Here is a 24927-nt window from a genome sequence, read left to right on the forward strand (position 1 = left end):
TCGGGACTCGGTGACCCGGAGCTCGGCAACTGTGTTGGGTGTCAGGGTATCCGGAGCATTGGAGATAGCATGTGTCAGTATTCTGCGTTTCATGGTTCATCTTTCGTGATTATGGAATCTTTCGTGATTATAGAATCGGGCATCAGGGACTCGGTATTCAGAACACTGTCGAGTCCCAGGTCACGAGCTCCGAGTCCCGAGTCCCGAAACCCAGGTCCCGAGTCCCGAAACCCGAGTCCCGAGTCCCGAATTTCGGAGTTCGGGGTTCGGTGACCCGGAGCTCGGCAACTGTGTTGGGTGTCAGGGTATCCGGAGCATTGGAGATCGCATGTGTCAGCCAAACATGAACCATGAAACGCAAAATACTGACACATGCTATCTCCAATGCTCCGGATACCCTGACACCCAACACAGTTGCCGAGCTCCGGGTCGCCGAACCCCGAACTCCGAAATTCGGGACTCGGGACCTGGGCTTCCGGGACTCGGGTGCAAGATTTTTGAATGCATAGAATATTTTACATCTTGTATACAATGAACACTGAATGGGACTACACTCCTTTGCCTTTCCTCAATTTCTCTAACATGTCAGTGTACATCTTCACCTCTGCCATCTTGGCTTTGATGCCCTCATCTTGCTCCTCCATCAATGCTTCCATGTGTTCTTTAATCCACCTCAGTCCCATAAGTGGTGGAGTCGAAGTGTTTCTCAACTTCTCTGGAAGAACCAAAGCATCATCCTCAACATTAAGCTAGAACAGATAAGTCATCAATCAAGGCAATTCAGCTAACATCTTACCGCCCAATACTGGTAGTGAGAGACGCAGGAAGCCATTATTTCATCCCACTGCCATGGTTGATCCGGGATTGTGGTGTTTCCCATCCACCATGGACATGTATATGCAAACACAATCCGGGACGGATGTCCTGCAATTGCCTCATCATCAAATGAAAGGAGGTGGAATGAAAAGACGTCGTCCGGAACCGTGTTCCAGGTTAGCATGGGATACAACTTAAGGATATAAGCGACAGGGACCGGAAGAACCGACACGATATTCTGTGAAGCTGAGTACTGCAGGAGTGGTGTGACAAAAGTCTGCTCAAATTTTTAGCATTGACCAACAAAGTCATCAGGGCAGTGGTAACATACATTCATCTCCCATTGCAGCCCAGCTTTAAAATACTTTATCCGGTCAGAAGATAGACCATTGTTGGCAGCTTCCGTCTGATATTGAGAGATGCATGCACAGACCCGCGATCCAGCCATTGCCAATGTGCAGGAAATAGTTCCAAGGCTCAGCTTCAGGGGTCGGTAATGGCTTCCGGCATTCAGAGTGCCAGAAGTGGATGCAGGAGTTGCAGGCATGGCTAATACAGGACTATGGTGCTGGCAATGCAAGTGAAAGATGGTGAAGATGTGAAGATAAGAATCACTGATGGATGGATACGAAATTCAAACTCCGACATGGGCTGACCCGGACAATTCCCGGGCCTCAATTATGTATGTGGAAAAAGGGACTTCATGAGAAAACAATGTTCATTCATCTCCAGCCTCTATCAACACATTTTGTAGGTCTTGAAAAGCTGCCTGCGCATCCTGTGCGAGCAATGAATACATTCGCAATTGCCTTCCGGCATAGCATCCGTGACTCGGAAGGCGGTTCTCCAATGATTCCTGCATGTGGTCGCCCCATTGGGTTGCTTTCCACAAAAAGAACTTACATGTCCAATCCATCTCCAATTTGACCAATATCATTTCTTCCCTCCATCGATCTCGTAGTGCCTTTGCCCGCAGCCAATGGACTTGGTAAACTTGGCATGGGTCCAGTCAGGTAACCGTGGGATATGACATGCAAGCAGGAACTCACATTCCTCATTCCACGATTGATCGGGACCCCTGAGGTCGACTTCAACAGACCAAAACCAAGCCAAAGATTCATTTCGTTGACCTCGGGCATTTGGGTCACCCACTGCAGTGCTGATTTTGAGTTGCTCGCGAAGCAGGGGTTTGTATTTCTGAAGCTGGTCTTGCCCCGGCTCAAGTTTCATCATTTGCTTCCTGGTCTTTGTATATATGCTGGCATGGAGGGAGACTGCCTGCTGCACCGACGTCACCTGGGACCAAGCTCGAGTTTTCAGGGCCTGGGATTTGGCCTGCCGAACGGTTGTTCGGAACAGGATGGCCTTGTTGCAAAGGTAAATGCGGAGATTGTGAAGGGCATCATTGGCCTGCCCTTCACGAAGAGACATCTCCAGGGGAATCAGATCCTCTGCCATGCATCGTCTGCATCTATCAACACCCAGGTTTGATGGCAACGGGATTACAGTGAGCTCGGGAGAGTTTGTCCATGTATGAGATGTCTCTGTGAAATCCGCCGGGTCATCATCGAGATCATCTAGAATGTCTACGTTCAAGTCCTCAGGTTCATCATCTGCATCAAATCCCTCCCCGAGATGTGTTAGAGCAGACCGAGCAAATCCATCTATCTGGCCTTGGAGCCGATCGCGTTGACGGGCAATGTCTAATCTCTGTGTCTCAGTGGATCTTCTTCCGATCCTTCAGACCTCGATGAGCAATGCAATCTGAGCCTCTTCAATTGCTAACCCTGTTGATATCCACGTCGCCACAGATCTGCGAGAGGGTGCTGCATTGCGGGCGTTACCCTCCTCTAATAATCTAAGCTCGATCTCCTTTTTGCTTGGTGCTGAGTGCAATATTAATTCCGACCTCGATGGAGACAATGGAACTCAACGTACCCTTTTTTATATTGATCTCATATTCATCCATCGCCGCAGGATCATTCAATCTGCTTGACTGAGCTATCCTCTCCCTGGCTAACCATTCTGTCTTCAAATGTGAGGGTGCTGCTTCATCGAGTCTGTCGAATGCCTTTCCACTTTCCGAGATGCCATTCCTCGCCAGCTTGTATTTCCGGCATAGAGTCCTTTTCATGCGAATCATCTTGCAGAAATTGGAGTCATTCATCTGATAATCAAGGCATTCCTTTCGGTGGGGAGATGACATTCCCCGAGCAGCAGGGGAAATCAGATTGAGCCGTGCCCATAGCGTCTCCATGATCTCTCCATCGATCCGACCAATGCCTTCAATAAAGTTAGAAGCATGTCGGACATAGCAGCTGTCCTGATGGCCATGAATGTGCCACAACCTGTTACGGACTAGGATAGTTCGAGCTCTCCCTAGGCGGATTGCCTAATCTGATAGCGGGCTCGCTATTGGAGAGACGGGGATCTTCTCTCGAATGAGAGGTTCGGGGGTTCCACTTAAGGTAGCGTCGGCTTTCCTTAAGGTGCGGCTTAGACTGAGTGATTGGGATGATCACACAGAGGAAGTTCTGATGAAAACCTAGTAGAATCAAGTAGGGAATATACATGATTCTGTCTGCTCTATATACTGTCGTCCGTGTGCACAGACCAATACTACGTTCGGTAGGTAGCTGTAAGTGTGTCTATACAAGGGCATCTTATCTGATGCCATGTGGTCGATTATCTATACATGAGGCTTACCATGCCTCTCTTATCTGTCCTCAAGGCGTAGCATGCCTTTGAGTCTAACTGCGCATGCTGAGGCATGCGGCTTGTCTTCTGACCATGAGGCAGAGCTTCCTCATGATCCGGGTCGAGGATCATCAAGGTCCGTCCAGATGTTGCCTAGGCTGGTCTAGGTCATCTAACGGCATCCAGGCCATTCTAGGCATCTCTACGAGTCTCCGTTGAGTCGGTAAGTCTTCCAAGACGGTGCATATGGTGGGATAGGGGCTAAGGTCATGATGACCTCCGTAGGAGGGGTTCTCGGTTACATGTTATTGTAACACAACCCAATTCCGGGAATGATGGTTAGTTGTGGTGCCATGTCTAGAAATCGACTTCGATCCACCCGAACCCGAAAGTGTTTGTTGTATTGACAATTAATATCATAGAAGGTGACAGCCCTGGTGATGCCTTCCATGTTGTGCCGGGAAGCCTCGCAAAGGGCGTAGTCCATGTTCATTTGTCTGCAAGTGACCCATGGTTAACTCGTGAATGAGGAATGGTGGATGTGGCTTGCCTTTCGCCTTTCTGAAAATCCACCATGGAGTGAGGGACAAAGCAACCGTGTCTGGCACAGGCAACTCCCCCGATACCGGTGGACTCCAGCTTGTGCCGAGCAGCATTAGCTTGATTTACTGCCCGGTGGTTGTTGCAGCTTGATTTTTCCACCATGTCAGCAGCCTCTGCCAGATGCATTTTATACCTGTCCTTTCCTACCATGAATCCAAGCCCATCGGAAAGCCAAACTTCATCGAATGGCTTAATGGGATGCAGATGTTCGGCTTTGAAATTTCCATCCATCACAAATGACCGGGTGTATTTCCAGCTTGGATCGCTAGTATTATTATGGAGGCCACATTGGTTGAGAATAGGACTCACTCATCAAGCAATTCATCCTCTGACAACAGCACATTAATCCCTGGCTGAGGACACGCCGGGCAAAATAATGCGAGTTCTCCTGTGCTCGGGTTATCAGAACGATGGCCAAAGCCATGCCATTTCATTGTCTTCAACTGCCTCCACTGTCGAGCGACCCTCATGAGCTCTCTGTATCGGTCCTTGCAATGTGCTTTGTCAATATGATGTCCAGTAGATGAAGAGGGTAAGGCATTACCGGAACAAGGTGTGGAAACATGCTGGAGGTCATTCGCCGGAGCTTGCTGTAATAGTTCATCGCCGAGGTGCCGCATTCAAGGCTGTCCAGTAGAAAATCATTGAGCACTCTGAAGGTGAACACAGTCTTTGGCCTGTTGAAAGATGCAGGGAAAAATCTGTGTCGAAACATTTGAATGTCCGGACTCATGGCATTCGGACATTCACAACATCGAATCTCCAGGCGATGAACTCCGGACTTGTCTACAATGACCATGGTGTTTTCCTTTGGCTGGAACTCGGGTCCGGACACAAATGGCAGATCTTCAGGCTCGAGCAGGTCTTCAGGTTCATCTTCTTCAAACAAATTCCACCGATCAGTGACCTCCGGACATTGTTTGCCATCATGGCCAAGGTGTATAATGAGTCCCACATGAGCGAGACAACTCCGCTCAAAGAATCGCCCATTCCATTGACTGATCCAGTGGAAAGGATTGCTACGATGTTGACTCCTGCAACAGCCCGTGCAATAGAGTGGCTCGCCAAGACAATCTTGACATTTGTACACCCCATCCTGTTCGCAGATGATGCATCTCCTGTCTTCTGGTGGAGCTTCTCGATCAAGGAGGTGATGTAGATATGATTCCTGCCTTGGCAGCCATTGCCTGAGGTAGTCATTTTGACTCTGTATTTTTGAATGCTTAGCCATAGTTTAAATGACACTCCAACATTGTACATGAACTTGCCATGGTTTTTGGGAGTTGCAAAGGCTCAAAGGAGCCTTGGTCCTGCTCATAAGTATTGTCAGGAAAGTCTTCCCAAGGAGGTGGTGCCTCAACAGGCTGAATTGTTGGTGATTCTGGGGGAGAGTTAGGCATGGACCTGTAGGCATGTCGCCTCGTGCTTGCAAGTGGGACCTTGACCCAAGTCTTCCTACCTTTGCTGCCCCTTGCTTCCACCCTGTGAGATTTTTGCACTGGGGTGCATCTACCTATCTTCATCTTGTTTACTAATGTTGCAAGCAAGGCATCAGCTCAGGTGTAATGAATTGTTATTGCAATATGATGCTGTGCAGTCCTGTTGGCTCATTACAAATTCATTTCCATTAATGGATTCTTGTCAAATATGGGCCGATTAACAGATTATTAGGCTTTGCTCGAAGTTCAACTTCGCACAATTCATTAATACTTCTACCTTGCAAATCCTCAGCCCGTTCTGCATTCTGATTCACTATGGCAAGAACAGGTCATTCCACCAACATGACTTCCGGAAGACACAGGGCGCGTCAACCACAGTCTCAGAAGCTCACAGACAAGGAGATTTTGGAGTTGAAGAACTACCTTCCTGAGTGGACTGCCGCCAAAAGGAGTGAGAAGAGGGGGATTTTCACTGCCATAGCAAGGGCGGCCAGGTTGTTTGCTCCTAAGGTGGACCAAAAACAATGGAAAAAGAGGAAGCAGGTGATGCTCCTTTGTTGCGTTGAAAAACTAAATTTTCAACATCACATTTTTTCATCAAATCTTAGGTGTACAAGACTTGGTTGTTCAACAACAAGAAAAAGAAGGAAAGGAAGGACACCATCAAGTATGGGAGGAAATTGACGCCCAGGATGGTGGTCTACCAGCAGAAACGCGAAGAGGTGCTGAAGAGGATTGAGGACGAGTCGGGGGTAAAGCCCGGAGATCCTGGTATGTTCAAACATTATCAGGCGGCGGTGAAGAGAGTCATGGCTGAATTGGACGACGACGAGTTGGAGAAGGCGAAAGAAACAGCGGAAGAGTGGTCCAACAACTGTCCGCCTCCGGAGATACAAGCACAAGTCGCCCGTAAGAAGGGTCCGGCATATATGGAGCACTTTTCGAACGAGATGTGGAGGCAATGTGGGATGAGAGTTTTTGTGATGTCGGCTTGGAAGAATGAAAAGGGAGAGGTGCTGTTCGGGATGTGAGTACATTTACCCATTGACATGGATCTTTCATCTGAAAATATTCATGCAGGCATGATGATAACGAGGCCTTAGGAGACGGGGACAGCTTCATGAAGACGAAGGACTGGGAGGACATTGAGCCAGTGTGGCAGGAGTACGCGCAGGAACAGTTCGGTGAGTGTTTGAACCATGTATACCAGATTGAACATGTTGAGCATCAAGATGATAGGTGCCGGGGCACGGGATGGAGGACGTCAGGTCAAGGGAGGTCGAAAAAGAATTCGAAAACCAGCTTTCGAACTCGAAATGGACGGGGAGGGTATGCCACTCCTTCCCGACATCACTGACACAAAACTTGAGGAGAAGAAGGCCATAGTGAGGGCCTTTCTTACATCGCACTATCGTGAGTTTCTCGTTGCATCATCTGACAAATTGTTCAATGCATGGACACAGGGATATGTTCCGGGAAGGACAAGGCGGTTGTACCATGGAGTGCCATTGTACAAAGTCAGGATGACTTCGTGGCCCGGACGTATCTTCCGGCAGATGTTGACTTGAAGGAGCCTTCAAAGCTGCAAAATTGGGACACGACTGCCTTGCTCCATTTCTGGCATGCTCGGCAGGAAACAGGAGAAGGTCCCACATTTCTGTTCAAAGCATGGAAGAACAAAGATGGGGACATGGTACCATCTGTCATATCTGGCAAGTCGCCTTCTCCTCAGACTAGTATAGTGAGAAAGCAGCAGAGGGTTCCCATCCGAGGGCCTCGGGATTCGTCGACAGAAGCCGAGAGTGATAAGGAGAGTGCCACTAATCATATGGAGGATGATGTGGATGATGACCTGGCTGACGGGAGACATCCGCTGATGAAACCCAGGATGGGAGGTCCTACACCAAAAGGGACGGCAGTCCCACGTGCAATTCCAAAGCCTCGCCGGGCCAAGCCGGCCAAAAAAGGTGCATTACTGACATCAAGAATGGGCGACCTCCTTGCTGGGTTAACTGAAGACGCGACCAGAGAAGTTAGAGAGGATGTTGAAATGGAAGAGAGTATCATGCCGCCGGCACAGAAAAGGGGGCGGGGCAAGAAAGTCACAGCTGAACCATCCACGAGGACAACCCGGAGTAAGTTGCAAATGCCAGTAGACAGTACACCTAGAGTAACCAGAGCACGGGGACGCACTTAATGTAGATATATCTTCCTGCCGTCATGTGTAATGTCATATGTGCTATTGTGTATATGTCAAAGTACTAACGACCTAATCTTAAATCCCAAATCTCCAGTACCAAGGCCCGAGTACCGAACCCCGAGTTCCGAACCCCGAGTTCCGAACCCCGAACCCCGATCACCGGGCACCGAGCACCTAGTACTGAGTACCGAGTACCGAGTACCGAGTACTGAGTACCGAGCACAGAACACCGGGCAGCGAGGACTGAGTAGGTGGAGTATACAAGTACCAAGGACTAAGTACTGAGTAGGTAAAGTATACAAGTACCAAGTACTAAGTACTGAGCAGGCAAAGTATACTGCACCGAACCCCGAGTACCGAACCCCGAACCCCAATCACCGGGCACCGAGCACCGAGTACCGAGTACGGAGTACCGAGCACAGAACACCGGGCAGCGAGGAAGGACTAAGTACTGAGTAGGTAAAGTATACTGCAATATGTCTACTATCAGACATTGATTGATATTTACATGTTACTTGAGTCCTCAAAGAACTCAATGAGGGTATCTAATACCTTCAGCATTTCGGAGGTTGACTCCCTTACCCGTTGCATCCTCCGGAGGTCCGCATCTGCTTTCCGCAGTTTGTCGCATGTTTCCGCCCATGCCATCCTGAATGGTCTGTCAGCCTCAAGAAGTTGTGCTACTGTAGGGGCAGGAAGATTTCCATGACTCTGTTCGTAATCACCCAGGCGATCTACAATTGTTTGAACTTGCAGAACATTAGCAGAGATAAATAATCAACTGTTGTATACATACTTTCAGCTTGATCATAAGATCCGATTGGCATGAACTCCTGAACCATGGCACGCAGTTCGTCATTGTTGAGTTCCGGCTCGGGCAATTGACGTTCGGGAGTTTCTGAATTCGCTTGGGAGATAACATGAATAGAACACATGACATGATATGAATACACATACAAGGTATGGGTGCCTCTGGTACAGCCGGAGTGGCCGGATGAGGTTCGGGAGTCGATTCATTCACTGGGGAAATGCCATGAAAAATGAACATGAGATGAAAAGAATAACCTCACCAGCCATAGGAAAATCGGGTACAGCCGGAGCATCATCAGACGAAATAAAGGTATCCTCCGGACCAAGATATAAGTCCGGGTCATCGTACAGGGCCAGTCCATCTGCCAGGGCCGGATATGATGGATCTGGAAGTATGTGATGGATTTCCACATGTAGAATATGTACATTTGAATTGAGAAACATACCGGGAATCGCATTTAACGAATCCAGACCACCGGATGACCCAGAATCAGAGTCTAACTCATCATCCGGCCCAAGGTATATATCATCTAATGGATCTAAACCATGTAAGATCAATTCACTGAAATCAGCAGAAACAAAACATACCAAGGGACATCCGGGACTGGGAGGTCTCATCCACATCCATTGAGGTGTATTCAGTGACCGGAGGGTCATGAAATCTGACCCCAGGTTGAGAGCTCATGATATCTGATGAGCTGATGAACTGATGAACTGATTGATAACAGATAACGTTGAAGTTCAACACATGGCCGGCGATTGCCGAAAGTTGAACCATGACCAAACAAAGACAAACAATCAACGATTTTCAACATTGTCCTTCAATTGTATTGTTTCTTTGAAACTTCATTCTAGTGATAACAGATTTCACCCTGCTTTCAACATTCTCACATCTGTCAACTCAATCCAAATGTCTACTCCAGTTCAATCTTCATTGGCCGACCTCAAGGCATCCACTGCTCAACTTGTGGGCGTCATTGCCGGCGCCCAGCACGTCCCGGCCAGCTCAGTGCACATCCACATTGCTCTGGCAAGGCAGGTCACCAATCTGTTGGTAAGTTGCACTTATTAAATTAGTTTACCATTGATGTTTCTAATATCCAGGTAGGCTGACATCATCCGGGTGCATGAGAAAGGGGATTACATCCCTGGCATTGTGGCTTCCTGTTCTAAGGAGCTGATGAGGGTGCGTTCCATGACTCCCCAGGTGTTGCCCAACTGGCACAGCATTGGCCATGATGATCCCTGGGTGGCTAGACACGCCTGGCGCAAGCAGGTCCGTGCCTGGGAGGCGTTGGGTGACAATTCCTGTGATCTCCCTGTTGTTTCTAATCCTTCCACTGGCCCACTGACTGTCAATCTTCCGTCTCCACCTGTCCCTTCCCCCGCACCTGTCCCTTCCCCCGCCACTGTCATTCACTCCCCTCCCGTCGTCGCCGGCAATGTCGCCGGACCTTCCGGCAAGACGACCTCCGAGTTCCGGGACAAAGGGAAAGGTAAGGCCATTTCTGTTGACTTGGAGCCGGAAGTCGGAGGGAGCAACAAGAGGAAGTCCCCCATGATTTCTGGACACTCCTCCCAACCTCCGAAGTCGGCGATGAAGGGTCACAAGCGTGTCAAGTCAACTGGACTCCCCAAGTCAAAGCCGTTTGTGGAGTCGGAAGATGATGAAGACCCAATTGTTCAGGTATGTGTTCTGGCTCATTTGTGACATGCTCTCAATTTGTTGTAGCCGATTTCGCGTGGAGTGCCAGAGGTCGTCCTTTCCCAGCTCTCCACCATTGTTGTAAGGAAACCCCAGTCGCCTCGTTCACCTGGTTCCCCCAAGAAGCAATCATTTGGGCCTGCTTCGGTAAGTCTGATTTAGTCGTCCGGAACTCATATATATGCTCATGTGTCCACAGCTGACTGCCGGCAAACGTCCGGAGGTCATGGTGAGTTTTCCGGACAGGTCCGGAACTCGCATGTATTATTCTTACTCATGCCCATCGCATTAGGAATCTCCCATCAGTCGTCCGGAGGCTCGGGTAAGTCTTACAAGCTCGCCCGGAACTCACATGTGTACTTACAATTTATCAGGCAACCTCCGGCAGTCGTCCGGAAGTTGAGGAGTCCACTGGTGATACTTCCAGCGCTTCGGACGGTGACCCTCCGGCCACTACCACATTTGATATCACCATTCCCGGCCCAGTGAGTGCTCAATTAATTCCCCTAGTACATCTACTAACGGATACCACAGAACAACCCCTGCCATTATTGCGTCAAGGAGAATTGGCCCTGTGCGACTCGTTTGGACAAGAGGTCCAGCCTCCCCTGCCTGTCTTGCATCCGCTGCTCCACCAAGAAGATCAAATGCAACCCGGCATCTCTGGGATCCCCGCCCAAACGGACCCGAGGGAAGTCTACCACGGGACGGACGCGTTCCAAGACACCTGCCCCTGCTCCATCCACTGCTCCGTCTCCCTCCAGGTCAAGGGCCCGGACTCGTAGTCAATCTCGTGGCCCGTCCCGAACTCCGGCCATCCCTGCTGCAAGTACACCCCAGGTGCAGTCACGTGGTCGCAGCAAGACCATCACTACCAAGAAGACACCTGCACCTGCACCTGCACCTGCACCTGCCCCTGCACCTGCACCTGCACCTGTGCCAGCTCGTAAGTCACCCACACTTTTGATGACCGGCTGACCTTATTTTTTACTTAGCTGTTCGGTCTTCGAGTTCCGCAGTGCCTCGTGCAGCACTAGATGTTCCCATGCCTGATCTCCATTCCATGGCAATCGCGATTCGGGATGGTGCAGCTCGCATCGCTATTCTTGAGGCTCGGGTGCAGGAGCAGGATGCTAAGATTGATACCCTCCAATGCCTCCATGAGAGCCTCCGGCGCACGATGGTCGACCCGCACCCTTCATTTTCACTTCCGGACACACCGGCCGATGCAACAATCTTGCTTGATCAATCTGGTCCCCCCCCGTCCATTTCACCCCTCCCCTCCACACTTTCCAACCTCATTGATTTGGACATGTCAGTCATGGAACCCACACCCTTGATGGTTGAGGATGGATCTGCTATGGTAGGTCTCAATGTTGAGCCCACCCAAGTTCAGCCTGAGGGTCCACAATCCTCCGGCGAAATTGTGCTCCCGGATGAACCAGGCAACCTCTTGCCAGAATCCTCCGGCGATATTGTGGTCCCTAATGAACAAGGTAACCTCCTGCCAGAATATGATTCCTCTGATGAGGATATGGATGTTGAGGGGAATGTTGATCTTCCTGGTGAGGAGGTTGCAATGGCTACATAATTGCTCAGTGATTGATGTACATAAATCTTTTTCAATGCATGTTACCTATGCCACAATTGAATGATTCAATAATCAGTCCCGATATCCAGAACTCGAAACTGTAGATTGAGGTAGATATCACCCTACACCCTAACACCCGAATGTCAAATTTTCAGTGCCGAACCCCGAGTGCCGGGTGCCGGGTGCCGAGTCCCAAAGCCCGGAACTCAGGATTTGACATTTGAGACGAACGACATTTTTCAAACATGTTTCTATCAACCTCCGTATATCTATAAACATTTTACTAACCTCCAACCCCCGAAATATATTTTTGTTGTCTCATACCGAGTTCCGAGTTCCGGGACCCCCGAACCCCGAAACCCGGAAGTCCACAATTTCGGGGTTCGGGAGTTGGGTCCCGGAACTAGGAACTCGGTATGTGAGACAAGCAAAATATATTTCAAACACGGGTAAGTCAATGTGTCCGTCAATCAACTCGATTGTAAATTATATTTTATTGATCTCCCCAAATTTCCCAAGTTCCGAGTTCCGAGTTCCGGGACCCCCGAACCCCGAAACCCGGCAGTCCACAATTTCGGGGTTCGGGTGATTGATGGACACATTGACTTACCCGTGTTTGAAATATATTTTGCTTGTCTCACATACCGAGTTCCGAGTGCCGGGACCCAACTCCCGAACCCCGAAATTGTGGACTGCCGGGTTTCGGGGTTTGGGGGTCCCGGAACTCGGAACTCGGAACTTGGGAAATTTGGGGAGATCAATAAAATATACTTTACAATCGAGTTTATTGACGGACACATTGACTTACCCGTGTATGAAATATATTTTTGTCTCACATACCGAGTTCCGAGTTCCGGGACCCCCGAACCCCGAAACCCGACACCCGGCAGTCCACAATTTCGGGTTTCGGGGGTTGGTAAATCTCGGTTTGGGGTTTTGCACTGAAAAGTTGACATTTATACGTATCCAGGCTCACCCATATATGTACCCATCTATGTACAATTCCCCCACATCAGCCCACCCATCTATGTATTATCCCCCACGTCGGCCCACCCGTCTATGTAATACATCCTATGTTGGCCCACCCGTCTATATAATACATACTACGTCGGCCCACCCGTCTATATAATTATACCCCACCTCGGCCCACCTGTCTATGTAATAAATATTTTATCACACCCTCGGCCCACCCGTCTATTTGATATCCCTTTCGTCGGCCCACCCGTATATGTAATACTTTTTATGTCGGCCCACCTGTATATGTAATACACCCCGCATCAGCCCACCCATCTATGTAATATTCCCCTACCTTGGCCCACCCATATATGTAATACACCCCCGTCGGCCCACCCGTCTATATAACAATATTTGCCTTACATCTCTCTTCAGCCCAGCTGTCTATAATATCCTACTCTACATATTACCCTGATGGGCCCACCCATCTCCATGAATGATCATATTCCCCCGGCCCATCCGTCAACATCAAGGATATATATATCATTGGCATACATGGGCCCACCCATCTCCATCGGAAATAATGTGTCCCGGCCCATCCGTCATCATCGAGAATATACACAACATGGGCCCATAATCCGCTGGCCCGTCTCATACGGGATATTATGTAGGTCGGGTGGCCCGTATAATATGGAATTTGTCACTGAAGGGGCTCGTATCGTGTCGTTGCCATGCAAGGTGGCAGAGGGCAGAGGTGGCAGAGGGGACTCATGTAGCATGTTGTAACACAACGCAGTGTTCCACTTGTTGACGATCTTCGAGAAAGTGGTGGAACCGGAGCTCATAAGGACCTAACAAATACGGTTATTGAATTGCTGGACACTGTCATCGGAGACACGGAGGAATGCCTGCGCAGTTCTCTCTTTGGTCTGCTCGTTGGTGAGATTCCACACAGCGTCCTTCGACGAGAACTGCTCGCCACCCATCGTCCTAATCTTGGGCAAGATACGGACCTCGAACCCGCACATCGAGAACAACAACTGTGGGTTGTCCTTCGAGTAAACGCTGACAAAGGTGGCCTCCCACTCGATGGTGGTGAGTGAGCGCGGCAGGCTGTTCTTAACGTTCCAGAAAACTGCTCTTCCAAGGTTAATGTCATGTTTGATGAGACGCATACAACAATCTCGAGGCCAGCAGTGTTTGTTGTTATACCCGATGACGTTGTTGTTGGTCGGGTCAGGGTTGGCGCTAAGATAGCGTTGGATCAAGTCCCTTGCCTCATCCACGCTGAAGTGGAAGAGAATGTGTAAGCGATCAACATAACGGGAGTATAAGCGGATGGGGTGACGAGTCTCGGTTGCCGAGTTGCGATACTGCAAAAGGTTGTTAGGCATCTGTGGAGGACCCGCCATCTCGCTAGCTCGCTGCAAGCCAAGAATGAGGAGATCAAGGACGAGATCGTAGTACTGGAAGACGAAGGCAGAGAACTGAAGACCACGGATGAGACCGAATGCATTCGTATGTGCCATGTCCTTGTAGGTCAGCACGGTGTTGTTCTTCGCGGTGATGTAGTCTGCCAAGTTGTGATCAAGAATGAGACGGAGGAGACGGTTCAGCAGGGTCAGGTCGATCTTCTCATACACCTTGGAGAAGACGGTCTCCATCATCACGTTGCACTCACCCTCGCTCGTCTCCCAGATATCTGTCAAGTTGTTGATGCCTTGGCACCACTTGTACACAAGCAACGGCGGTGGCTCCGTGTCGGCAGGTTTGATCCAGGCAGGGAACAACCCTCTTTTATCTGCCTCGAAGAAGAGGAATTGATCGAGATACTGTAAAGTATCAACGTCAGCATGGCATATAACGGAGTAAATGCTGAAACCTACGGCGTCGGTGATCTTCTCAACGGGCTCAATGTTGTAGCACGGAATGAGTTTGTCGTACGTGTCAAAGGACTCAATACCAGCCTCCTTGAACGCACGCTGGGTAAGAAGCAATCGCTTGATGCGCGACAGACATTTGTGCGGATTGTCATATGCCTGTTCAATGAGGGCAAGCTCCTCACGCTGCGACTGATTAAGACGACCCTTGACTGAGTAAGCCTCCTTCAGTTTTTCAAGTGCAAGTACAAGCAATTTCGTATCGTGCTTGTATGACAGAGGGCTAGAGCAAACAGTAAGTTTAAAATGTGCAAACCATGCCTCACTTGCTTACGGGAATGGTATAGGAGCAAATTTACGGCTCTCAAGCCAGTGAACAGTCGCTGTGTAAATTGCAACGGCCTCCTCCGCACTGATGTACGGCCCATCCTTCAAGTACCCATGCTGCCTTTCCTGCTCTGCTTTCAAGTACAGGCGTGTCAGCCGACCCAGATTTTTCTTCACTACTGCCTTATCAACTGTAGCACCTCGACGGATACGCTCCCGATTATAATGTGCAACCAAGCACCACCAATCAGCTTTGCTCTTGATGTACTGCAGAATGATGTTCTCAATTGCAGTGGGCATTCCAGGGACTTTCCATGGAATGTTCGCTTTCCGGCAATGCCACGCCTCCGAGAGATGCTGCAAAATCGTCTTCGACTTGTTTTGTTTAATAGACTCAGGCATCATGTCGAGAATGTCATGCATGACAGCCGCACGTAACTCGAGGTCATAGTGAGACTCGACACGTTGCTTTGTCACAGTCTTCGCAATGCCCTTGCTGTTGCGTCCCTCGAACTGACGCGCGAGGAGGTTACCAAGCCAGCGCTCGAGTAACGGTACAATGCCTCGCATGAAGAAGAGCCAGACACGCCAGCCAGGAGCCCAGAAGCCATTTCCAGGACCCTTGCCAACAGGGCCAGTATTAAAGCGGTAGTAGATCAAGTGCTTGAGATCTTTTGTCATGCGAACTTGTCTCATGAGCTGGATGAATAAAATTAACAAAATAAATTTCGCCTATAACCGAGATTATGCAAACCTTGTACTTGTACCGGTACATACCAGTCAATGCCCCAATGTGCGCAAAGATATACTGCAGTGCGTCTGCAAGCTGGAAAGCATCGACATTGCCAAGGCGGAACTGAACATGAGCATCAACAACAAGCTTTGTAAGGCGCAGAATCTCGCGACATAAGTGGAAGGTGTTTCCGAAGCGAGACTTTTTGCGCTCCTTCGTAGTAAGCGTCTTCACTGGCTTCAAGTTCATGTTATAGTCGAGATGCAAGTAGTTCAAGTTCTGAAAATAAAAATTAGCTTCAATGTACCCCGGCGGTCTCTAAGAAGGCTTACCTTTCTGTGGATAAGGAGATTAAGCATGTTATACCCTTGTCTGCACACCTGCAAACCGGCTTCCACCCAGTCAAGTTTTGTCATCTGAAAGAACTTCGTCGCCTTTAACTGCCAAAAGAGATTCTTTTTAGTCATTGCCTTCTCAGGTCAACTCTTGAGTTCGTTGAGGACGAAACACTTGAGCAATTTCTGGTACGATACGCGAACTTTGACTGGCTGGTTAGGAGGACAATGCTCCAGATACCAGTTCTTCACCAGAGGTATGTCCTGCGCACGACGCATGCGGCCAGAGCGCCGATTATAAGGCTCAGGCGCCGAACAACAGAGGGCTAGAGAAAACGGTAAGTTCAAAATGTGCAAACCATGCCTCGCTTGCTTACGGGAATGGTATAGAACCAAATTTGCGGCTCTCAAGCCCGTGAACAGTTGCTGTGTAAATTGCAACGGCCTCTTTCGCACTGATGTACGGTCCATCCTTCAAGTACCCCATGCTGCCTCTCCCGCTCTGCTTTCAAGTACAGATGAGTCAATCGACCTAAGCACCACTAATCAGCTTTGCTCTTGACGTACCGTAAAATAAAGTTCTTGATCGCAGTGGGCATTCCAGGGACTTTCATGGGATGTTCGCTTTTCAGCAACGTCACGCCTCCGAGAGATGCTTCAGCGGGCCTTGCGAGGCCTCATTATATCTGGACGAACGGTTTTACTTTGAAGGTTACTTTTAAAATGGTCGAAGTGCGGATATCGTTACCTTTTTTGGAAGTGTCAATATTTCAATCGGTTCAAGCTTGAAATATATTTCAAAACATCAATACACATGGGTTATCGCTTCAGATCTTTTGTGATTCAGAATCAACGTGCAAAAATGTAAGTACTACTAGTAGGACGTTTCAGTTCAATATGACCAGCAAGATTTTAGGAAGATTTGAGTAAGACGATACAACAGGAGGTCAATATCAGGCTATGTAGTACCTGCACTGTATGCTATGCGCTATTATAGTATACAGTATTCGTGATTGGTGAAATGGGAGATCATGATACATTCCTGCAGCGGTGAGATGGGTATAGTAGATCATGGAGTGATGGTCATAGTTGCAGTCCGAGCCTGTACTTCATCTCTGGAACTCTAAAACATCTTAGAGGAACTTGAGACTATAGATAGTTACAAAGTAAATCAAAGAACTCACCCTCTGCACGGCCGATCTTATGTGCTGCAGTACGTGAGCGCAGCCGCCGGTGAAACGGCGCATCAATTGCCTCATATGATCCCACAGCGGGGTTCGCGGAGTGGCGGTCTCGGGTATCAGAGTCAGGTACGCAGTGACGTGGTACACAAATGCATACCAAGTCTGCCAAAAACTCCAATTGTGACTGTTAAATGTGAGACTTTGCCGTCAAAATTACACAAGAGATGCTTACGATTCCGTCATTTCTTGCGTTCTCTGGGCTGTATACAACGCGGGACATGTTCTAACGAAGGCGTTGATTGATTCGATCGGAGGAGATTTGGCTTGATGGGCTTACCGTGAATATGCCTTATTGGGCATTTGACAACAATTTTTGATCGATCTAATCAGCGAGTATGTCGCACACCAAAAACAATGACAAACAACTTTGTGGGCGCTAATTTGCGAATGTGAACTTGAGGCGGTCGAGCTTTCATACGACACCAGAGATCGTTTTACTAATGAGTAAAAGGGTAATTCATTTCTGAGATACACGTGTACAAAAATATTCAGAAGGCACACCGTTCAGATCATGACGAGTACAATATTCAAGTTGATCAAAGTGAGATAGTCGACGGTGTGAAGTAGGAAATGTGTATCTGCGCCATGCCAGTAACCGGAAAGGCTAATTCTGCGTTGGGGACTTCGAAATCTATGACAGACTTGACTTCTATGGGCCTGACGTCTTCAAGGGTCTTCCTCTGGCCGTCTGACATTACTTTGGGAATTCCATGCTTAGGCTCCAAAACTAAGACGTTTTCCTCCCTAAATGGATGAGACGGATGAGTAAGATTACAATGTTAAAGGAGACTGACTTGAGAAAAAGAAGCTCATGGGCTTCCTTGAAGAAGACGCTGAAGTCGCCTGGATGTTTGTACATGTTATCGAGGGCAGTCATGATGATAGGAAACAGCGCAGGAGCCTTCAAGTGAGAGTTGCTTTGTGGGGGATGAGTTAACCCTTGAAACATCTGATACATAAGCACAAATTTGGTCATTGACGTCCGACGAGCAAATAAGTAAAAGCTCACGAGGGTGCTGAGTACACCGACAACACCTTTTTGTAGATAACCTGTCCAAGATTGTACAGCGTCAGGGTATAGATCTGCCAATCTAACCTTTCCTTCAGCTAATTCGGCGATAGGTCGGAGTAACGAAGCCCAGAGCACTTCCCGGAAGGCCTGTGTGACAATAAGCTCCGTGAGGGCTCGTTGTATCTGATAGACAAAGTCTCAAGTTTCTATTTGATATGAATTTGCAGGTTCTTACCAGGTTTAGGTCCCCTGAGTCGAACAAACTAATCAAGTCGAGGATCTTCTGTTTCCGGTGGGTTTCGTGGGTCACGAATCCATCCGTAACATTCATGCTACCTCTGGCGACCTTACGTAGCTCAGAAGTAAATTCTATGTATAAGTCCGGGAACTGTGGAAAACGTTTAATGGTGACTGAAGGTAAACCGACAAACGAACGTACTCTATTGCGCAAATATGACCAATCCACGAGGGTCTCCCTCCCAGCTTTGTCCGTGACCCTCACTAATCACAATGTTAGTTAGTGGTGTTGAGAATTGGAGGCGGACACTTACATTTCTCATTACACAACGATTCGTATGTTTGACCGGTGAAAAACAGAGCTTTCAAAAAACTGGTTGTAATCAACTGCCTCGACACCGGCTCGGGCATATTAAAGGGGTTGGCAGGTATGCCGACCAATAAACACCCTACATAAAGGTATCTTGCCAACTTATATGGGCGTGCCCAAGGTGAGTCTATCATCAAACTTTTGAGCATTGTCCTCTGGCCATTGCTCAGTGGATCCTCTCGTGAGTTTTGTCTCCAATGGAGGTCTTTGTGAGGAAGTTGTGTCCCATCGAAAGGATGATTAGCAGGGAGGATCACAGCATTCGAGAGGCCATCACCCTCCTCCTCCAAAGCAGGTGTGAGTACGCCAGAAAAAGTCGACGCTGTGGTTACGTCAAACACGGAGGGATCATAATCAAAATCTAAGGGCAGGTGGAGGGACATGTCATGGAACGATGGTCCAGGGAGCGACTGCCGAGTAACTTGATCAAAGTGCTGCCAAGATAACTCCTCCGAAAGCTTGACAGGAGGAGGGAATCCATATGGGAACATTGCCGGGGAGAACTGGAAGTCGTGTAACTCGTGAAGCTATGTATGACGCGCACTGAGTCTGACGATGTGGGGGGATTCAAAGGGAAACTCACCATCCACATGGGCACAAGTTTCATTTGTGTGCTGGCCCCACAATAAGGTGTCCTAGTATTCTCGAGAATTGAGGTGCCACCATGCTAATGTGTTCGTCTAATGAGAAGTGAACTCGACTGCATAAAAGATCTCTTACCTCAATAACCTCATAGATTGCGTATCTACTAATGTCATCTATGATGCCCAACAATCCCACTTGTCGTAGGAGCTCGTCAGCAAGACCACGACATTCTTTAGGCCACTGTGAACAAGTACAATTATATGAAAAATTTGACTTGGAGAATTACAGACAGACTCACATAGAGTGGCGAAAGATGATAAGCATGAGTGACATAGCCAAGGAAAGAGAATTGACCTGAAAGGCCTTGAAAGGGCTGAAAACACGGGTCAATTAGAGTGACGACTGATGGCTGATAGTGAACCTCATCAATCTGCAGTAAGAAATCATGAGTGATGCGAATAAAGTCAGCCACTGATGCACTCACCCGAAGCGGAACAAGTCGCATAACTTCGTTCCTTGCTTGAACAAAAACATAGTTTTGAGTGTTGTTAACATGGACAGTTGGTAGCGCAGTTGACAGTTGCATCATCCCGGTAAGTTTGGAGTGATGAAGAATCAGACAACACTAAAAAGACCTTAAAAATTGTTCAAACATGCGCTTGTCTGCCCACATTACATTCAACCGCTAGGCAATGATGCTGTAATATATCAGCCATCGACATGCGTGCCAGGGGTTTAGTCATGGGTAGGCCAAAGCAGTGATGGCCAGTCACGGCAAACCATGTATTGGAAATATGCCAGGAAGAAGCCAGGGGGCTTGCTAGGCGGCACAGCAGTGCCAGGCAGAAGCGAACATGAGTAGCCCAGCCCAGCCAGGAATCGGCACATGTGATGAAAAAGCGGGGGCGAATAAGGGCGATGCAGTAGCGAACAATTGATTATATTTATTGATTTTCATGATCGAATGTGTGACCGGCCAGAAACATCTCGTCTAGTGCCTGCATGAGTGATTCAGTGCTGGCATTGACTGCCTGATCGAAAAAGCCATGCTCCTCCGCGCCCACATAATCTTCATCGTCGTCTTCGTCTTCGTCCTGTTCATCGTCACCGGGAATTTGGCAGTGTGTGCGCTCCATGAGGCCTCCACTTTCTGAAGGTTCATGTTCTGTCTGTACTGTCGTCTCCACGACTCCTGCTTCATGAGAATAAACATGACCTACCCCAAGGCCATAATGAAAGCGCATGAGTGTATCGCGATCAACGAAGCTAGTGTAGTCCTATTATTAATGCTCATCCGCATCAAGTTATTTCAGGTCGCTCACCTATTAACATAGTATTCATGCCAATCGTGCTTGTCACCCGCAAGAGGAGAAATCCCGGATTCACCTGGATTGCGCTGGCCTTGAGAAAAGGCCGGGATGATATGACACGCCCTAAGAACCATCCCTGGGTCAACAAAACCGAACACGTTCTGGTGTGCCAGCGGCCGGAAGCGAACTCGGCCCAAAGTATGTGAGTCCCACATGTGAATTTGCACTGATTCATACCATCGAACAAGAAGAAATTCGAATCGGTGACTTTCGTACACATTGGCGACGCGCACGATGTTGACGTGGTGGATCCCAATGACTTTGGCATAGAGGTAGTGCCCATCATCACTGCGATTTGCAAGTAGCATAATGTTGCAATGCTGAGTCCTTGGGTTTACGACGTCTTGAGCTCTTCGAACGTCATAGGTGGTATAGTTGAATCGCGCGAGGTTGTGGTGATATATCCGATTCCGCTTGAAGAGGATGGTATTGTGCTGGTCGGTAAGAGCTGATCTCTCTAGAGGCGATTGGGTAGTTTCTGGCTCGAGGCGATCGAGAATATGGGTTTTCAATCCAGGCAGGAAATCCTAAGCAATGCTTCAAGATAAAGATCAACGCGTTACAGAAACTGCTTACCCTCATAGCAGGATCTCCTTTGTGGTCGCGAAGGTATTGACCAAAATCATCATACATTTTCTCGCTTTGGCCTATATGATGTTGGAGTTGGGGATCGTTGGCCATTTCAGGTACCCCTGCGTGAGAGGCTGGCTGTTGTCGTCGTTTGATGCGGCGCAAGCGCGTCTTGCGGCGTTCAATTTGAGTCAGTTGACGAACAAAGGTCCTTTGATTGGTGCGATGGTACCTGCCTTTCGGGGTACGATGCTCTAACTCCCCCTGAGAAGGTGAGTTAACATATACATAGGCAGCAGAATACAACTCACTGGTTCGGTACTGTACGAATCGGTTGTACCAAAATGACGGATGGAGGACACATAATCTCCAAGTACATGAAATTTGTAAGTCTGAATATTGAAAGACTTCTTTCGCCTTGGTTGCTTGGGTGCGGGTAAATACTGAAGCTGCTCTATCACTTTGCCTTTGCCTTTGCCTTTTCCATTATCTTCATTAGCTCGTCCAAGGTCATTTCCATTGCGTTTAGCAGCATCCTTGGCCTGGCGACGAGATCGCACACCGACTTCGCGATTGAGCTCCTGGGTCTGGTATGAAGCGCATACCTTTTCCTTGAAGTGACGAAACTGTTCGCCAAGATGAGTCGTTTGTTGGTCGAGAATCTTTAGAGTGATGTCAGAATGCATACGGAGCTTCGCAAGCCCGTGCCAGTGTGACATGGTGAAAAGGAGATTCATAAGAACTTTGTTGTGAGGGACGGGTAAAAGACCGTCGAAGACAGGGATAGAACACTGACAAAATTAGTTCGCGGCTATGTATGAGAATCTTGCGAGTACATACTTGTAGAAGATCTTCGAAATTTCGCGCAGCCATGTTCAACATCTCGGAAACATTCGAAGAGAACCATCTAATCGTGGCCGGTCCAAATGAAGGGACCTTCCTATACCTGTCAAAGGTAAGTTTAGCCTGCAAAGCCGTTGTAAATGAATATCTGGCAGACCTCTCGTCGAGTTTATTGATCAGGTCCTTATCCAAGGCAGTAAGAATTCTTAGTAGATGGACTAGAAGCATGCGCCATACTCCGAGTTCAACCTCGTGCAAAATATCAACAACAAGTGCAACAAAGATGTTGAATCTGAAAGGAGCGAGAGTATCTAGAAATGCATTCTAATCAAGGGTTAGCAAAGGTGAGAAAGAGACTGGTGGGCATCCTCACGGAGGTTGGCACCCACGAATCAGGTTTGAGGATGGTCTCAACTGCTGTGCTATCGACACCATAATGCTTCTCATAGATGAGACTGCGTGTGGTGGCAACCAACGGACTCCTTGAGGTATCAGAACGCGCAAGAGTCGCGCGTTGTTGCCTATCACGAGCCATACCCAGATGATGAAGCCTTGTTCTCGGTATGAGACATCGCGAGCAGGGACATCCTCCGAGCTGCCGGATAGTGGCAACGAGGACCCTGGTAGAGGTGAGGTGAGGTGAGGTGAGGTTGTATTTTCATCGACGAACATTCATAACTCACTTTTTGGGATAATCTGCGGAATAGGTAAATATGCGCGGGTAAAACCTACGTTTGATGCCGTCGCAGCAGAGAATGACGATTCCATGCTCATAAGCCTCTAAAAATTCGCGATCCAGCAAAATCCTCCACTGGGCTTGGAACAATTTGCGGTGACAATGTGTCGTGCACTCGCGGCCAACACCCTTGCCCTCAGTGTGAGTACCCGCGAAGTCTTTGAATGCGTCCGGGAGCTGCATCATGCATGTCAATGCAGAAGAGTAAGTTAATTAAAAAATTATCATACCTTTTGAAAGTAGGCTACGTGATTACCGAGATGGTGAGACGGTTTACAACGGCGGTACTTGGATTCGTTCCCGAAGTACATATATACCGGCCATAACTTTGCATTGCCGAATGTCGTCAGCTGTGTGGCATCGGACCAGATCATAAGCGCGGTAACCACGCGAGGTAAATCACATCCTGGCTCTCCAGGAGATTCCTGAAGTGTGCTGTGAGCTTCCATGAAAGCTGGTGAAGTGTACAGTTCGCCTTGGATGTTGACTTCTTGCGGTAGATGGGGGGCTTCCATCGCAACTGATGAGGTTCGTAATGGAAATGTTCGACATCCTCAGCATTTGCGAGCTTTTCGCGAATAACCGATATGAGAGACCGATGGTAAAGGTCTGCTGCAATGTAAGGTCAAACGCCTGGCTGAGCTGTGGTTCGAGAGAAAGGGACTTCGATTGTCACTTCCGTTTTGCGCCAACCTGCATCTTCATCCAACCATTCATCATCCTCTTCATCGACACTCGCACCTAATTTGGAGTTGATCTTGTCCCAATGCATATGTCGCACATCATTGGGATCAAAATCCGAGCATCCGATGATATCGAGCAAGCCTTTGAAGCTCTGGTGCGACTTCTGTGCCATGCCATTCCAGTACCAATGCCCAAGCTCGAAGGATGTTGATTGGGTATGGGTGAAACGAGTTGTGAGGCTCAGCAGGGCCATCCTGACCTGCTGGAGTAGGAATAGGAATAGAACTAATATTGTGAAGTGTTGCGGCCTCTTCTGGGTCATGAGACGGGGGGGTTGAAGAGAAAAACTGGTGCACTAGTCCGAATACATTCCTTGCCGTGCGGAAAGGAGCGGGTCGCAACGACGTACAAGCCGTGGTTAGTACACTAGTGGAATTTGCGACGGGATAGATTCCGTTTGTTGAACGATATGACTTGGAACACTGGGGGGAGGCTGCGGGAGTACATCGTCGTACTGCCTATAACGTGATGGCATGCGAACATCAACACGTCGACTTCTGTGTTGCGCCAGTGATAAACCGTCTTCCTCCGTGGATGTTGTGCCGATGTTGGCGTTGGATGCTGCGATGGGTATGTTGTCCTGGATCGAAGAACCTGCAGAAGGCACCTCCCCTGGGGGGTGCACTGCGGCCAAGGCAAAGACGGGTGAAGACTTAAAGACCCCACACTGTATGTCTCGTTGACATGGTTGGAAGACGACGACGGGGCTTGTGGACAGCGGGGATGTGTAATTGAAGAGGGCATGCTGATACACACATGCTGTCTGTTCCCATTGGTATCCAGTCGGGCCCGTTTTACAGAGCCTAGGAGATCTTTTGCTTAGACAAAGCACTGATCAATCGTTTCTTGCCTTTCAGACAGGAACGTTGATGCTTTGTGAATGCACTCTCCTGAGTAAACTCACGTGTAGCAAGTGCATTTGAAAAGCCTTTGCGACGACGCTATATCCATGAAGAGCGAACGGATAAACAATTGAGCACAACAGCAAAAAATTTCACAGTATAATATAACGTGAACAAACCTGAACGTTAAGATGGCCAGCGCGATTACCCGAGTTGCATATTCCCACAGGCAAGAATCCTGGCAGTGCAGGAGGGGCTGGCACACTTGACGGGAGAAAAAAAAG

At 48.6% G+C, this 24927-nt stretch overlaps 7 protein-coding genes across 7 annotated transcripts; 2 read left to right on the forward strand and 5 right to left on the reverse strand.

Annotated features, from left to right (window-relative positions):
- Positions 1–339: 339 nt before the first annotated feature.
- On the reverse strand, positions 340–1431 carry HD556DRAFT_1427893 (uncharacterized protein). Its single transcript, XM_041304672.1, has 3 exons — positions 1148–1431; positions 797–1093; positions 340–749 (listed from the first exon to the last, which is right to left on the reverse strand). The coding sequence occupies exons 1-3, from the start codon at positions 1361–1363 to the stop codon at positions 549–551; spliced, it is 714 nt and encodes a 237-aa protein (XP_041151856.1). The 5' UTR covers positions 1364–1431; the 3' UTR covers positions 340–548.
- A 100-nt stretch (positions 1432–1531) lies between these two features.
- Positions 1532–5124, reverse strand: HD556DRAFT_1427899 (uncharacterized protein). Its single transcript, XM_041304673.1, has 7 exons — positions 4661–5124; positions 4426–4604; positions 4064–4372; positions 3834–4010; positions 2755–3164; positions 2563–2702; positions 1532–2532 (listed from the first exon to the last, which is right to left on the reverse strand). The coding sequence occupies exons 1-7, from the start codon at positions 4913–4915 to the stop codon at positions 1750–1752; spliced, it is 2253 nt and encodes a 750-aa protein (XP_041151857.1). The 5' UTR covers positions 4916–5124; the 3' UTR covers positions 1532–1749.
- Positions 5125–5897: 773 nt separating this feature from the next.
- HD556DRAFT_1464856 (uncharacterized protein) lies at positions 5898–7752 on the forward strand (the record flags this gene model as incomplete). Its single annotated transcript, XM_041308332.1, has 5 exons — positions 5898–6098; positions 6164–6582; positions 6636–6739; positions 6795–6968; positions 7019–7752. The coding sequence occupies 5 exons, from the start codon at positions 5898–5900 to the stop codon at positions 7750–7752; spliced, it is 1632 nt and encodes a 543-aa protein (XP_041151858.1).
- Positions 7753–8259: 507 nt separating this feature from the next.
- Positions 8260–9250, reverse strand: HD556DRAFT_1451843 (uncharacterized protein; the record flags this gene model as incomplete). The annotated part of the gene is made up of 6 exons (XM_041308043.1): positions 8260–8504; positions 8552–8662; positions 8713–8775; positions 8826–8951; positions 9012–9104; positions 9154–9250. 6 exons carry the CDS (start codon positions 9248–9250, stop codon positions 8260–8262), a joined length of 735 nt encoding a protein of 244 aa, XP_041151859.1.
- Positions 9251–9475: 225 nt separating this feature from the next.
- On the forward strand, positions 9476–11861 carry HD556DRAFT_1464861 (uncharacterized protein; the record flags this gene model as incomplete). Its single annotated transcript, XM_041308333.1, has 8 exons — positions 9476–9619; positions 9674–10252; positions 10298–10417; positions 10470–10499; positions 10563–10592; positions 10645–10755; positions 10805–11216; positions 11266–11861. 8 exons carry the CDS (start codon positions 9476–9478, stop codon positions 11859–11861), a joined length of 2022 nt encoding a protein of 673 aa, XP_041151860.1.
- Positions 11862–13666: 1805 nt separating this feature from the next.
- HD556DRAFT_1464862 (putative pre-mRNA splicing factor) lies at positions 13667–16222 on the reverse strand (the record flags this gene model as incomplete). The annotated part of the gene is made up of 5 exons (XM_041308334.1): positions 13667–14647; positions 14702–14978; positions 15030–15721; positions 15777–16034; positions 16088–16222. The coding sequence occupies 5 exons, from the start codon at positions 16220–16222 to the stop codon at positions 13667–13669; spliced, it is 2343 nt and encodes a 780-aa protein (XP_041151861.1).
- A 1648-nt stretch (positions 16223–17870) lies between these two features.
- Positions 17871–18677, reverse strand: HD556DRAFT_1315135 (uncharacterized protein; the record flags this gene model as incomplete). Its single annotated transcript, XM_041301089.1, has 4 exons — positions 17871–18078; positions 18129–18283; positions 18344–18529; positions 18582–18677. The coding sequence occupies 4 exons, from the start codon at positions 18675–18677 to the stop codon at positions 17871–17873; spliced, it is 645 nt and encodes a 214-aa protein (XP_041151862.1).
- Between the last annotated feature and the right edge of the window lie 6250 nt (positions 18678–24927).

Source organism: Suillus plorans (genome assembly GCF_016647745.1).
Source record: "Suillus plorans strain S12 chromosome Unknown HD556scaffold_154, whole genome shotgun sequence".
NCBI lineage: Eukaryota > Fungi > Basidiomycota > Agaricomycetes > Boletales > Suillaceae > Suillus > Suillus plorans.